The sequence below is a fragment of the Pimephales promelas genome, chromosome 1 (genome assembly GCF_988280905.1).
Source record: "Pimephales promelas chromosome 1, fPimPro1.hap1.1, whole genome shotgun sequence".
Classification (NCBI taxonomy): Eukaryota; Metazoa; Chordata; class Actinopteri; order Cypriniformes; family Leuciscidae; genus Pimephales; species Pimephales promelas.
The window spans coordinates 20,942,249-20,955,561 of NC_142769.1; the positions used below are offsets into that span (position 1 = coordinate 20,942,249).

General features: G+C 38.5%; 1 protein-coding gene across 1 annotated transcript; it reads left to right on the plus strand.

The window, feature by feature from the left end:
• The first annotated feature begins 265 nt into the window (after positions 1-265).
• Positions 266-8,804, plus strand: dthd1 (death domain containing 1). Its single transcript, XM_089130281.1, is given in 9 exon segments — positions 266-610; positions 1,988-2,047; positions 2,050-2,494; positions 3,061-3,359; positions 3,567-3,727; positions 6,449-6,681; positions 6,855-6,875; positions 6,877-7,008; positions 8,405-8,804. Coding segments are annotated over 9 exon segments (2,070 nt in total). The 5' UTR covers positions 266-291.
• Positions 8,805-13,313: the final 4,509 nt, after the last annotated feature.

Consider the following 13,313-nt stretch of genomic DNA (forward strand, 5'->3'; position numbering starts at 1 on the left):
TTGCTTATAGTATCTGTGCCTCACTTGGGTCACAAGACTACAGGGGGCATTCACAGATGTACACATTACTCTCTTCTTCTTTTTTTTTTTTGAAAGAGTCGTCTTATCTCTAAGGGCCGCTTTTGTGTCCAGCCATGCCCTTTGTTTGCCATGACGACCCTATTTTACGGGCTTGTAGTGGTAAATCCTGGGTTTACCAGTGAGAGACGGAGAGGAAAACCTACAGTGTATTATCTGCTTCTTCTCTACCAATAGTTCTTGTTAATGTTCCGAGGCTTTCAGCTTGAAAATATGGCAGATCCAGCCAGTCAGCTAACACTCTCACAAGAGAACAATCTGTTAAACATCTTGCACGAAGCCGCTGAGAAACTGAGAGGAGTTTTACACCCAGCGAAAGCGAGAGAAGACACAGGCCATAGAGATTCAGCTGTACTTCATACAAGGCTTTTCCAGGTCCTCAGGACGTTTTGTGAGGTTCACACCCACAGAGTGTGTGTGCTGAGAGAGGTTCTTTGCGGTATAGCAAGCACTCTCACCAGGCATAGGATGTGCTCTAATTTGGCACACACACTCCCAGTCACAGATTCTCAAGAGAAAACAGTTGATGTGGGTAAGTGCTTCATGAGAAGCTTGGGAACTTTGGTGTGTGTGTGTGTGTGTTGTCGGAAAGCTTTACTGGCATGACTGATGGAGTACATTGCTGAAACATTCATAGTGCATATAATAATAACATTTTTATAAAATAAATAACTAAAATAAAATTGCAAAAATATAATACAAGGCTGTTCCCTCAAGTAATAATTATGGTTTTATTTGAACCAAAATAGCAAGGGCTTTCAGAATATGACAAGCTCAATTGGCTCACTTGAAAATCTACACTAGATTTTTGTTTTTGTGGTTATTCTCCAAGGAAACATTAACACATTAAATATTTATATTTCAAATAAATTATGTTCTTTTGTATCCTGAAATCTAAAGTATCCTAAAATATATACAGTATATCACTGTTTCCACACAAATATTAACCCTCAATCGGGTCATGGGGTCTATACGACCCCAATCAACTTTTACTTAATCAAAAAAAGGTTCCCTTCATCTCAGTGGAATAAGATTTTGTGACTTTTCATACATTATCTGTATACACACAGGCATGATTCGGTTGTTCTAAAGGTATGTAAAAAAAAAAAAAAAAAAGGTTTACACTTCTGGACTTCAGGGTCAATATGAACCCACATTGAAATGAATGATAAATGTGAGGAAAAAAAAAATATTTTCTTTATGTGTCAAAAAAAAATCCTAATGCTAATAAAAATGCTAATGCTAAAGCTAATGGTGTAGTTGAGGAATTGTGTGGTATTATGGATACAAAAGTACTTTATATCTCCAAAAACACAGCATTAATGAATAGATGAGAAGTAAACAAAAAAAATGATATATTATTTGTAAGATTAAAAATGTATATTTTTTTGTACAATTACTCAATCAATTGTTGGGGTCGTATAGACCCCGAAGCCCAGAAGTGTAAACAGGAAATGAAGACCATTTGAAGGTTAAGCAGAACAACTGTTTTCAACATTGATAAGAAAAAGCTTCTTGATCAGCAAATCAGCATATTAGAATGATTAAATCAGAAAACAGTTCATTGTTATATTTCACAATATTACTGTTTTTACTTTCTTTCAAAAAGAATAAGAGACCCCAAACTTTTGAGCTGCGGTTAATTTGAGTTCATTTGCAATTAAAGGATAATTTTCCACAAAGGAGAACTTTTGGGATAATAGATACGCCTCCTCCTTAATCCTGTGGACATGGCCCTAAATATCCACTCTTTTAGAATATCTAGATATTATTCTTTGCACCATTTTACTTTCTGATCTTGCCCTTTTGTTTAATCTGTACACTCGTTTGTCCATTCGATGCAAGGTAAAGGAATGGACAAAAAATGTGCAATAATCATGACAATACTGAGTATATTGTCTATTTTTAGATGCTTCCAATAGATCCCACTTTTACCAAGACCATGTGACTGATGTCATTCTTAATGTCCTGGAGATGTCCACGTCATTGTAAACCAGTTCATTGTAATGAGCAAGAGACTTGACACTATTGCTTTTCTTACTGAAGTCAGTGAAGAGAGATGTGATCTTACCAGTACTGGACCTCTGGATACTGCAGACCACATAAAACCAGAATCATGTGACATCAGTATTCCACCTGACCAGCATCCTGAAGATCACTGGCTTGCAAATGTGCAGTCAACAAGGCTTTCAGATCCAGTGAAGCGCTGCGATGTGTGTATGGATGACAGAAACACGAGTGAAGAGAGCTCACGTGAGGAAATAGGAGTACACTCACCATTTAAAACTATGGTGAATGACTGCAAATACTCTATAAACGTGAGTGGTAAGGTGGAAGAAGAAAAAGAGCAAGAGGAGAAAGAGAAAAGCAGTGGAGAAGGCTGTGAAAGATTGAAGCGTTCATTGGTAACTGTTGGGTAAGTCTATATTAGTAATATGGGGCAGGTGTAATGTTTTGATTGGTCCAACAGCATCCTGCATATTGTGTTAGTGAGATAATATTTCACACAACAAATCAATTCATACTTTGTCAAGAGAAGCCTTCTTTTTTCTATTCTATAGGCGTACAATCGGGCAAAGGAAAAAGGAAGAAACAAAAACATTTTGGTTCAATTTGCAAAAAAAAAAGTCCAAATGCAAAAAAAAAAAAAAAAAGTACAGGTGAAATTGAACCCAAAATGAACAGAAGTTCAGATGAGAATGAACAAAGAATAAACAAAACATACTTATTTCTAATCCAAGAGAAAGAAAGATTAGTAGTTCCTTTTTTTTTCTAAAGTCGTCGTCCCACGCCGGACTCAACCCCACTATCTGTGGAACTTACTTCATTGCGACACTGGGAGGATGTGCATTTATCAAGATGCTGATGTTCCATAGTTTAAGTGAAAATCAACTCAGCTTATTGAGTTCCTTTACAGATAAACACCATGTCTAGATCTATAGAAGTTTACTGTAGCAACTTTTGCACCACTTCCGGCCACAGGACCAGCTTTCAACCACTTCCGGCCACAGTACCAGCTTTCAACCAAGTATCATCTTTCCTGTCTCTGAACAACCAGCTGGATGTCAACCAATCAGACTTCAAGAAAGGCCATTCAACCGAGACTGCATTGCTCTCAGTCACAGAAGCCGTGCGGATCGCAAAAGCTGCTTCCAAATCATCAGTTCTCATTCGCCTGCACCTGTCTGCTGCCGACACTGTGAACCAGATCCTTCTGTCCACTCTCTCATCACTCGGCATCACTGGAACTTCCCTCCACTGGTTTGAGTCCTATCTCACAGGTAGGTCCTTCAGGGTCCATGGAGAGGCGAGGTATCCAAAGCACATCAACTGACCACAGGGGTTCCCCAGGGTTCAGTGCTTGGACCCCTCCTCTTCTCCATTTACACCACATCACTGGGACCCATCATACAGGCACATGGTTTCTCTTACCATTGCTATGATGACACCTAGCTCTACCTCTCATTTCAACCTGATTATACCCACAGTAGCTACACGTATCTCAACCTGTCTGGCTGATATCTCGGCATGGATGAAGGAACATCACCTGCAGCTCAAGACTGAGCTTCTCGTCCTCCCTGCCAATCCATCTCTACAGCACGACTTCAATGTCCAGCTAGATTCTTCCTCAATCACCCCATCAAGGTTGGTCAGAAATCTTGGAGTAATCTTTGATGATCAGCTGACCTTCTCAGAAAGTATTAGAAAGACAGCTCGACCATACAGATCAGGCCTTTCCTAACTGAGCAGGCGACAAAGCTTCTTGTCCAGGCCCTGGTTATTTCTAGGCTTGATTACTGCAATGCTCTTCTAGCTGGACTTTTATCATGTGCAACCTCTATAAAACCTCTACAAATGATCCACAATGCTGCAGCTCGTCTGGTCTTCAACGAGCCCAAAAGGGCCCATGTCACTCCTCTGTTCATCTCTCTGCACTGGCTGCCACTTGCTGCTCGCATCAAGTTCAAGGCGTTGACACTTGCTTACAGAATAACCACTGGCTCAGCTCCCTCTTACTTTCACTTGCTTCTACGAGTCAACATCCCTACCAGAAGCCTATGATCGATCAATGAGTGACGGCTCGTGGTACCATCACAAAGAGCCACAAAATCACTCTCCAGAACATTTATGGTTCCATGCTGGTGGAATGATCTGCCCATCATCATCCGGAATGCAGAATCCCTCAAAGCATTCAAAAGACAACTGAAAACTCATCTCTTCCATGAGTACTTAATATATATGTATTACCGGTCAAAAGTTTTAGATCGGTAAGATTTTTTTATGTTTTTAAAAGAAGTCTCTTCTGCTCACCAAGGCTGCAATTATTTGATAAAAGTAAAGTAATATTGTGAAATATTATTACAATTTAAAACAGCGGGTTTCTGTGTGAATATATAGTGAAGTGTAATTTATTCCTGTGATCAAAGCTGAATTTACAGCATCATTACTCCAGTCTTCAGTGTCACATGATCCTACAGAAATTATTATAATATGATGCTCAAGAAAAATCTATGATTATTATCCATGTTGAAAACAGTTTTTTACATTTTTATTTCAGGATTCTTTGATGAATAGAAAGTTCAAAAGAACAGAATTGATCTGAAATGGAAAGCTTTTAACATTAATCACTACAATTCAAAAGTTTGGGGTCATTAAGAATTTATTTTTTTAGTTTTGGGGGAAAGAAATTAGAAAATACTTGTATTCATCAAGGATGAGTTAAATTGATCAAAAGTTACAGAAAAGACATTTATAATGTTAGAAAAGATTCTGTTTTAAATAAATGCTGTTCTTTTGAACTTTCTATTCATCATAGAATTTTTGGGGGAAAATGGTACACGACTGTTTTCAACATTGAAAATAATAATGTATGTTTTTTGAGCATAAAATCAGCATATTAGAATGATTTCTGAAGGATCATGTGACACTGAAAACTGATATGTAATCAGCAATAGTAATGATGTTGAAAATTCAGCTTTCAAATTACATTTTAAAATATATTAAAATATAAAACAGTCATTTTAAATTGTCAGAATATTTCACAATATTACTGTTTGTCATTTTTTTCCCATTTAATAAAGCAGTCTGGGTGAGCAGAAGAGACTTCATTTAAAAACATAAAAAAATCTTACTGATCTTACAGTAAATCCTTACTTGTCTGGTTTATACTAGCCTACTCTGAGCAATGTTTGAACTTTGTATTTTGAGCTCTTCTTGTGTTGTCATTGCCTCTTCACGATGACTTGTTTGATTTAGTCCTCAGATGTAAGTCGCTTTGGATAAAAGCGTCTGCTAAATGATTAAATGTATATGTATATTGCGGTCGAGCCCGTTCTCATCCCAAAGCGCCATATACGCTTTTGCATGTGCGTTGGATATTTACGCTTTTGCAAAAGCGTCCTATATGGCGCTTTGGGATGAGAACGCGTTGTGCGGTCTGGGCGTTTGCCACACAGGATTCAAAACTGACATGAATGGTTCAGGGCTCATGGCACGTGGTTTAGCAGCTTGTGCCACTCAGTTGATGCTAATGTAGCTTATGGTTAACCTGATAGCTGAAGAGCCACAATGCATTCGTGAAGTGTAGCATTTAATATCATGATATTATATGTCCTTGTTTTGTTCAATTACAGCGCCACCAAATGTGGTCTGTGTTCTCAGAGCTCATACATTCGTGTCAAATTTGGTGAAAATATCTCATTTTATTTTACAGTTATAGACATTTATTTGTATGTGTTAGAGCATAAAAATGAATATAAATTACTTATGGGCGATTTTTTTAATGGATTTTTTTGCCACTTACTATAAAAATTGTGACATTTGGGCATTATATAGCCATCGAATTTCCTATGGTGGTTTCGTCTCGATCGGTCTAATGGTTTCGAAGATGTTGGCAAATGTTTTTAAGCGCTAATTTACAACATTGCGCTAACCATAAGCCGAAACCTAGCATGTTTGGTTTCGTTTGACTAGGATCGAGGAATGTAAGGAGATGACTCCCGTGAAAATATTATCAATCAAATCCAAAGTTATAAACATGTAAATATTTTGGTCCGAAACTTCAAATCAGAGTACCGATGACCCATACCAAGTTTTGTAACGATTCGTTCATGCGTTCATAAAGTATAGCATTTTAGAAGAATATATCCATACAAAACAAATCATCGCCAATATGCTTGAATAAAAAGCATAGCAAGTTTTCTGGGACTAATCAACCTAAAAAAATATTTAATAATTATAAAACAAAGATTTTGCACATAATTATTCATAACCAAAAAAAAAATAATACAGAGAGAGGGTCTGAAGAACAATGTTTAGTGGGAAATATTGGTAATATTTTCACCTAAGTGTCTCCTTTGTCTCCTTATAGGTACAGCCAGTGGATGTCGTTGTTTTATCCTCTCTTAAATCCAAAAATGATTACTACCACGCTGCTCTCTCATCAACCCCCTTACTTTACATAAGCCATCCATCAAGCCTGAAACTCAGACGACCTTTGACACTTATCCTGCCATGTCCTCCTATCTCTGAGAAGAGAAGAGTTGGAGAAGATACAGACAGACCCACTCTTATATCAGGCACTTTCTCACCCCTGCAGATTAGGTAAAGTTACATTCTAAACTTTCTTTTCTGTTTTTCTGTCTTTCTACTTCAACATTTCTTTTTAATTGTAGTTTCTTTTATAAATCCTACACATTATATTTTTGTCAGTGTGGAGACTGGAGAATGGAGTTAGATTGAAATTAGTAAAGAAGTGTTTTTCCCCTCTGATTCAGAGTTGATGGTGCTTCAGTAAAGACACAAAGAGTGTAAAGAGCAGATGACAGTGCTGGGCAGAATAGACAATCGTTGGAAGGTTCTGGATAAAGTCAGTGTGAAGAAACTACAGAACAGCTTGGTCTGTTTTGAGCTACCAGAGAGCTACGAAAGGTACTGAGTGACCAAAATCTATCTGTGCGAATGTAATACAGTATACATTTAAAAAAGAAAACAAACTAAAAAAGGTCACACTTTAGTTCAGCGTCCAATTCTCACTATTTGCTGAGCTGTATGCAATAAATTTATTTCAATTAATCATAATTTTCCCTGACACTAATGTCACTAGACATTTAGTCATGTTCTTTTCAAGTACTTCATTGACAACAGTAGCCCGGCCAGGATATTGTCATTTAAAAAATGAAGTTGCAGCCCTCAACTGGCTTTATGCCTGGCTGCACTACTTCCTGAACTTCAGCCAGCTCCTTGTTTCCTGTCTGACATTATTGGCCAAATTGATTAATTCAGGTGTGTCTGATTATTGTTGCCATGACTACTGAGGTCAGGTACACCTGAATTAATCAATTTGGCCAATAATGGCAGACAGGAAACAAGGAGCTGGCTGAAGTTCAGGAAGTAGTGCAGTTGGGCATAAAGCCCACTGATGTTGATGTTGTCATGTTGTGTTTTGTTCTGTTGCGCCTCTCTCCACTGATCTACCAATCACGGAGTCAGCAGTGTTGCGGCATTTGGGTTGCCAGCTCTTTTCTAGTTACCACAGGTGCAGATACAAACATATGGAAGCTTGTTTCCACCACTGAATATTAAAATAAAATAAATAATTGTGACTTTTTACCTCACAATTCTGAATTTTTTTCTTACAATTGCGAGTTTATATCTCGCAATTCTGAGAAATAAAGTCAGAATTGCGAGATATAAACTCACAATTCTGAGAAAAAAAGTCAGAATTGCGTGTTATAAAGTCAGAATTGTGAGATATAAACTCAGAATTGTGTGATATGAAGTCAGAATTGCGTGATAAAGTCAGAATTGCAAGATATAGGTACCGTTTACACGAGAACGCTCGCGGGTGAAAACTTAAAAATATTTTATCGGATGTGCCTTTCGTTTACACAGTGACGGCTTTTTGAGGCTTAAAACCGCAAAAAAGTGAAACCACCCTCCAGAGTGGAAATCTTAAAAACGCTCCACTGCAGGGTTCCCGTGTAAACGGTAAAAACGCAAAGTCTGCTTGACAGTGAAGGTTGTACGCAGGCGCGTGGACTTGGTGTTGTAGTATGCACTCCTAGCCACCTGAAGTGCATACTGCATTGAATTTCACACACTAATATATATATATATATATATATACATATATTTGTACTGGTAAACGAGTAAAAAATAATAACATTTTGAAATGGTTTGTAAGTTGTTGATTGTTTGTTATAGAGTGCAAGAACAGTCTGTCAGCCTGTGAGTGTGAAGTTAATACAGAACAGTCAAACAGGTTTGTGAAATCTACAGCACCCTTTTTTCAGCACCCTGGATTTCTATCATATAAAAATGGCAGAATAGGTGAGGAGGCTGTCAAGGTGTTCTGTGCACCCACCTGTGGAAACACACATGCTAACAGTGTTTGTCCTCCAGACCCTCTCTCAGATGAGCTGTTATCATGGCTCTGTGATGAGCTCACTGAAGACGATGCAGCGCTTCTCTTTATGTCTCTCCGTCGCTCTGCTGTCCAGATTGCCCGACTCCGTGCACCACACAGCCTCTCAGAATGGGCCTTTTACGTTCTGACGGCGTGGAGGCGCGGCCTTCCTTCCTCGGCTCCGAAATGCCCCATCCTGGCCCACTGCTTGACCCGTGCAGGGAGGCCTGACCTTACCAGAGAGCTACTGCTCAGGGAAGCAGCAGATTACAAAACAGAGGAGAAACATGAAAACCAGGCCACCATGAGAGACCCATGACAGTGAATATGCCTTTATTACATTAGAAATGTAGGGGCTGTTGTATTGTAGTAGTGAGTTGACAGGACGAAATTATACACTCACCTAAAGGATTGTTAGGAACACCTGTTAAATTTCTCATTAATGCAATTATCTAATCAACCAATCACATGACAGTTGCTTCAATGCAATTAGGGGTGTGGTCCTGGTCAAGACAATCTCCTGAACTCCAAACTGAATGTCAGAATGGGAAAGAAAGGTGATGTAAGCAATTTTGAGTGTGGCATGGTTGTTGGTGCCAGACGGGCCGGTCTGAGTATTTCACAATCTGCTCAGTTACTGGGATTTTCACGCACAACCATTTCTAGAGTTCGTGAGCTTAGAATTATAAGGTTCTATCTCCACTTTTGGTCGAAATTGAGTTTTTGACATAATCTGATCCATTAGGTGTTTATTAATGCCTGTGTGGTGTTATTTTTGTAAAAAAAAGATTAATAGATAAAGCTATAATAGAAAATTTTACTACATTACAGTTTTGCCAGGTGGGATGTAAAAACTTTGATGCTCAATATCTCAGAACTACCCTAAACGGAGATAGAACCTTATAATTCTAAGCTCACGAGTTTACAAAGAAAAAGAAAGGAAAACATCCAGTATGCGGCAGTCCTGCGGGCGAAAATGCCTTGTTGATGCTAGAGGTCAGAGGAGAATAGGCCGACTGATTCAAGCTGATAGAAGAGCAACTTTGACTGAAATAACCACTCGTTACAACCGAGGTATGCAGCAAAGCATTTGTGAAGCCACAACACGCTCAACCTTGAGGCGGATGGGCTACAACAGCAGAAGACCCCACCGGGTACCACTCATCTCCACTACAAATAGGAAAAAGAGGCTACAATTTGCAAGAGCTCACCAAAACTAGACAGTGGAAGACTGGAAAATGTTGCCTTGTCTGATGAATCTGGTTTCTGTTGAGACATTCAGATGGTTGAGTCAGAATTTGGCGTAAACAGAATGAGAACATGGATCCATCATGCCTTGTTACCACTGTGCAGGCTGGTGGTGGTGGTGTAATGTGTGGGGGATATTTAAATGCCACGGCCCACCTGAGCATTGTTTCTGACCATGTCCATCCCTTATGGCCACCATGTACCCATCCTCTGATGGCTACTTCCAGCAGGATAGTGCACTATGTCACTAAGCTCGAATCATTTCAAATTGGTTTCTTGAACATGACAATGAGTTCACTGTACTAAAATGGCCCCCACAGTCACCAGATCTCAACCCAATAGAGCATCTTTGGGATTTGGTGGAACAGGAGCTTTGTGCCCTGGATGTGCATCCCACAAATCTCCATCAACTGCAAGATGCTTTCCTATGGGCCAACATTTCTAAAGAATGCTTTCAGCACCTTGTATAATCAATGCCACGTAGAATTAAGGCAGTTCTGAAGGTGAGAGGGGGTCAAACACAAAATTAGAATGGTGTTCCTAATAATCATTTAGGTGAGTAGACCATTTCACAAGATGTAAACAACACTGGTCCAGAAACACTTCCTGTTTCAGTTTGTAACTGTTTTCTTTATTTCACATGTAAAGAAAACATCTTAAAGATGTTTGTTTAACTTTTTGATTCAGTTTAATATGTTCTGTTGGTTGTATTTTATCCCAGCTTTTATGTAGTGTTAAAAAACTGAAACAGGGAGTGCTTCTGGACCAGTGTTGTTTACATCTTGTGAAAGTATGCAATTACAATGCTTCCTTGTTCAAGATACAAAATGCAGCATTTATTTGATCGTGAACCAGTGAAATATTATCACAATTTAAATAACTCTTATTCTGTTTTAGAATATAATTTATTCCTGTGTTGGAAAAGCCACTTCAGTCTCAATCACATGATCCTTCAGAAATCATTATAATATGCTGATTTGCTGCTCAAGAAACATTTCTGATTTTTAGTGTTGAAAACAATTGATTAATATTGTTGTGGAAACATTTCTTTTTTAGGATCTTTTGATGAATAGAAAATTGATCAATTGAATGCATTCTTGGTGAATAAAAGTATTAATATCTTAGTTAGTATTTAAGTATTTGAATTTCTTTAAAAAAATCTTGCTGACCTCCCCTTACTGAACTTTTGAGTGTGAAATGAAAGCATCATAGCAAAGTCTATAAATACATTAATAGTCAATAGTGCAATAATACAGTAACTGACTGTTTCTTTTTCTATGCACCAAGAGGTTCCTGGCCTTAACATTTGAAGACATGATTGGAGCATAGACAGTATAAGAAGGATTGGAGACATGAACTGCCGAACTGCAGAGCTATACGTCACAGCATCAGACCGGAAGTTATGCCTATCCCACCCCACCACTAAACCTCCTCCTCCCAACGACTGCTGTGAAGTAGGCTATGGCTCAGAGGTTCTGCAGATGTATAAATGGAAGTGACCAGTAGATGTCGCCGACATGTTCATGAAATGCAGCTTTCAAAGAATCATGCACTGCTGAATAGACCATTTTGTTAGATGTAAACAACACTGGTCCAGAAACACTTCCTGTTTCAGTTTGTAACTGTTTTCTTTATTTCACATGTAAAGAAAACATCTTAAAGATGTTTGTTTAACTTTTTGATTCAGTTTTACATGTTCTGTTGGTTGTATTTTATCCCAGCTTTTGTGTAGTGTTAAAAAATTGAAACAGGAAGTGCTTCTGGACCAGTGTTGTTTACATCTTGCGAAATGGTCTATAAATAATGTAGCTACATATTACAAGAAGTTTATAATTTCTTGACAAAACCGAAAGTAGCCTACTACAACTATGAAGTAAAGGGTATTTGAAGTAGAACTAGGCAGAATATTTGCTCATTGGCTCAAAAGAAAAACTGACCTTTTTTCAGAGTAGCCTACAGAGTCTACTGCAAGCAAGTTGCAAGTGTGAGGACACAACTCCAGCTCCGGAGCCTGTATAATAAACAGATGGGATGGGATTAAAAAATGAAAGAGCAAAAGGAGGGGGAACTATATTAATTGTAACAGTTCATCCCTATTTCGCTGTATTTTACATGAATTATTATTTCTCAAGGTGTATGTTAGGGCACACCCACTAAAATAATTATTGTTAGGCATCTGTGCGAATGAGAGGAAAGCCGGTTTGTCACTTTGGATTATTTCTCTTAAAGCATGTAGCAATGTTCTTCGACATTGACAGCAAAAGCTGTTGTTCTTTTTTTCAGTGTTCAGTGTTATCTTAACAAAATAGCTTGCACGTATGATATAAATGTAGGCCCGCGGCCGCCTATACAATGATGCATGATATTATGGCCTTATAGATAACAACTTGAAGAACGCTATGAAATGGCAGTTTTACTGAGACTGCTGGGTCCTGTGTTGTATTGTAGTGATGTTAGTGTGTGACTTCAAAGCCTGTATCGAGTACGCAGCGCAATTTCTCATGAAGCCCCCCAGTGGTGTACGTGATCAAAAACGATGCCTCACTTTCTTTCCAGTCACGTGAATGCTTCCATTTCCTTGTCGGAATGTTCGAATACACAAGACCACTACTCAAAAGGTTTATGGACGTTCAACTCCATTCACTAACATTTTTATATGGTCTAGTGTCATATATTCTGCCTAATAAATAGTGTATAAAAACAATAAAATAATTAGAACACCATTCACATGCCTCTGATTGTCATATTATTATTAGTAGTAGCCTATTATTACATTGAATTTATTGCAGAATTTTAATGTCCGAATTATATGATCAAAAAAACTGAACATTTGAAGTTGTCATGCTTTTATATGTGGTTTGTGGATGAAACAACGGAGCTGCGCATTCGTGTTTATGGCTGTTATAAATTTTATCTACCACGAGATGACGCTGTTTTCGACAGTCCTGATGCATCGAATCTTTGCTCGGAACAATCAGAGAAAAACATCGAAGCTTTGAGAGGCTTCGTTTCTCCATTTCTGCTAAATGTGGGTACCTTAATCAGTCCAAACTTAATTTGACTTCAAACTATACTTGCCAGACCTTGGCAAGCGGTTGGGACAGTTTTACCAAATCGGTTAAAAGGAGGTCAGGTCAGAATGTTTATGACGCCTTTCTGACGGCGATGATTAATTCATCCATGTAGCAGCAGTACACACACACATCGGGCCACACCGCAAGCCGCGTGAGTCTGAAGGGCGTTGCGGAAGCTGCTTGACGTCACCAGCAGCCAGCCTCTGAGGCACGTGGAACTGTGCATGGCTCAGGCTCATTCACCACCAGGTTTCAGTTTAGTTGTGCAAAACATTTTAAAACAATAGAGTTGGGAAGTCCTACTCATTTTACTGTTCATTTCTATTTCTTCATCTCTCGCATGGTCCCTGAAATTCACGCTTTAAAACCGATATATAGGCAGCACGTAGTGCTGTAGGTTTTATTCTGTTTTTTTTTTTAAATTAATAATGTGGTCTAGTTAAGTTTGCTGCGTTCACAACTAAGCTAAAAATGGTCACAAGGACCTACATACTATATTTAATTTA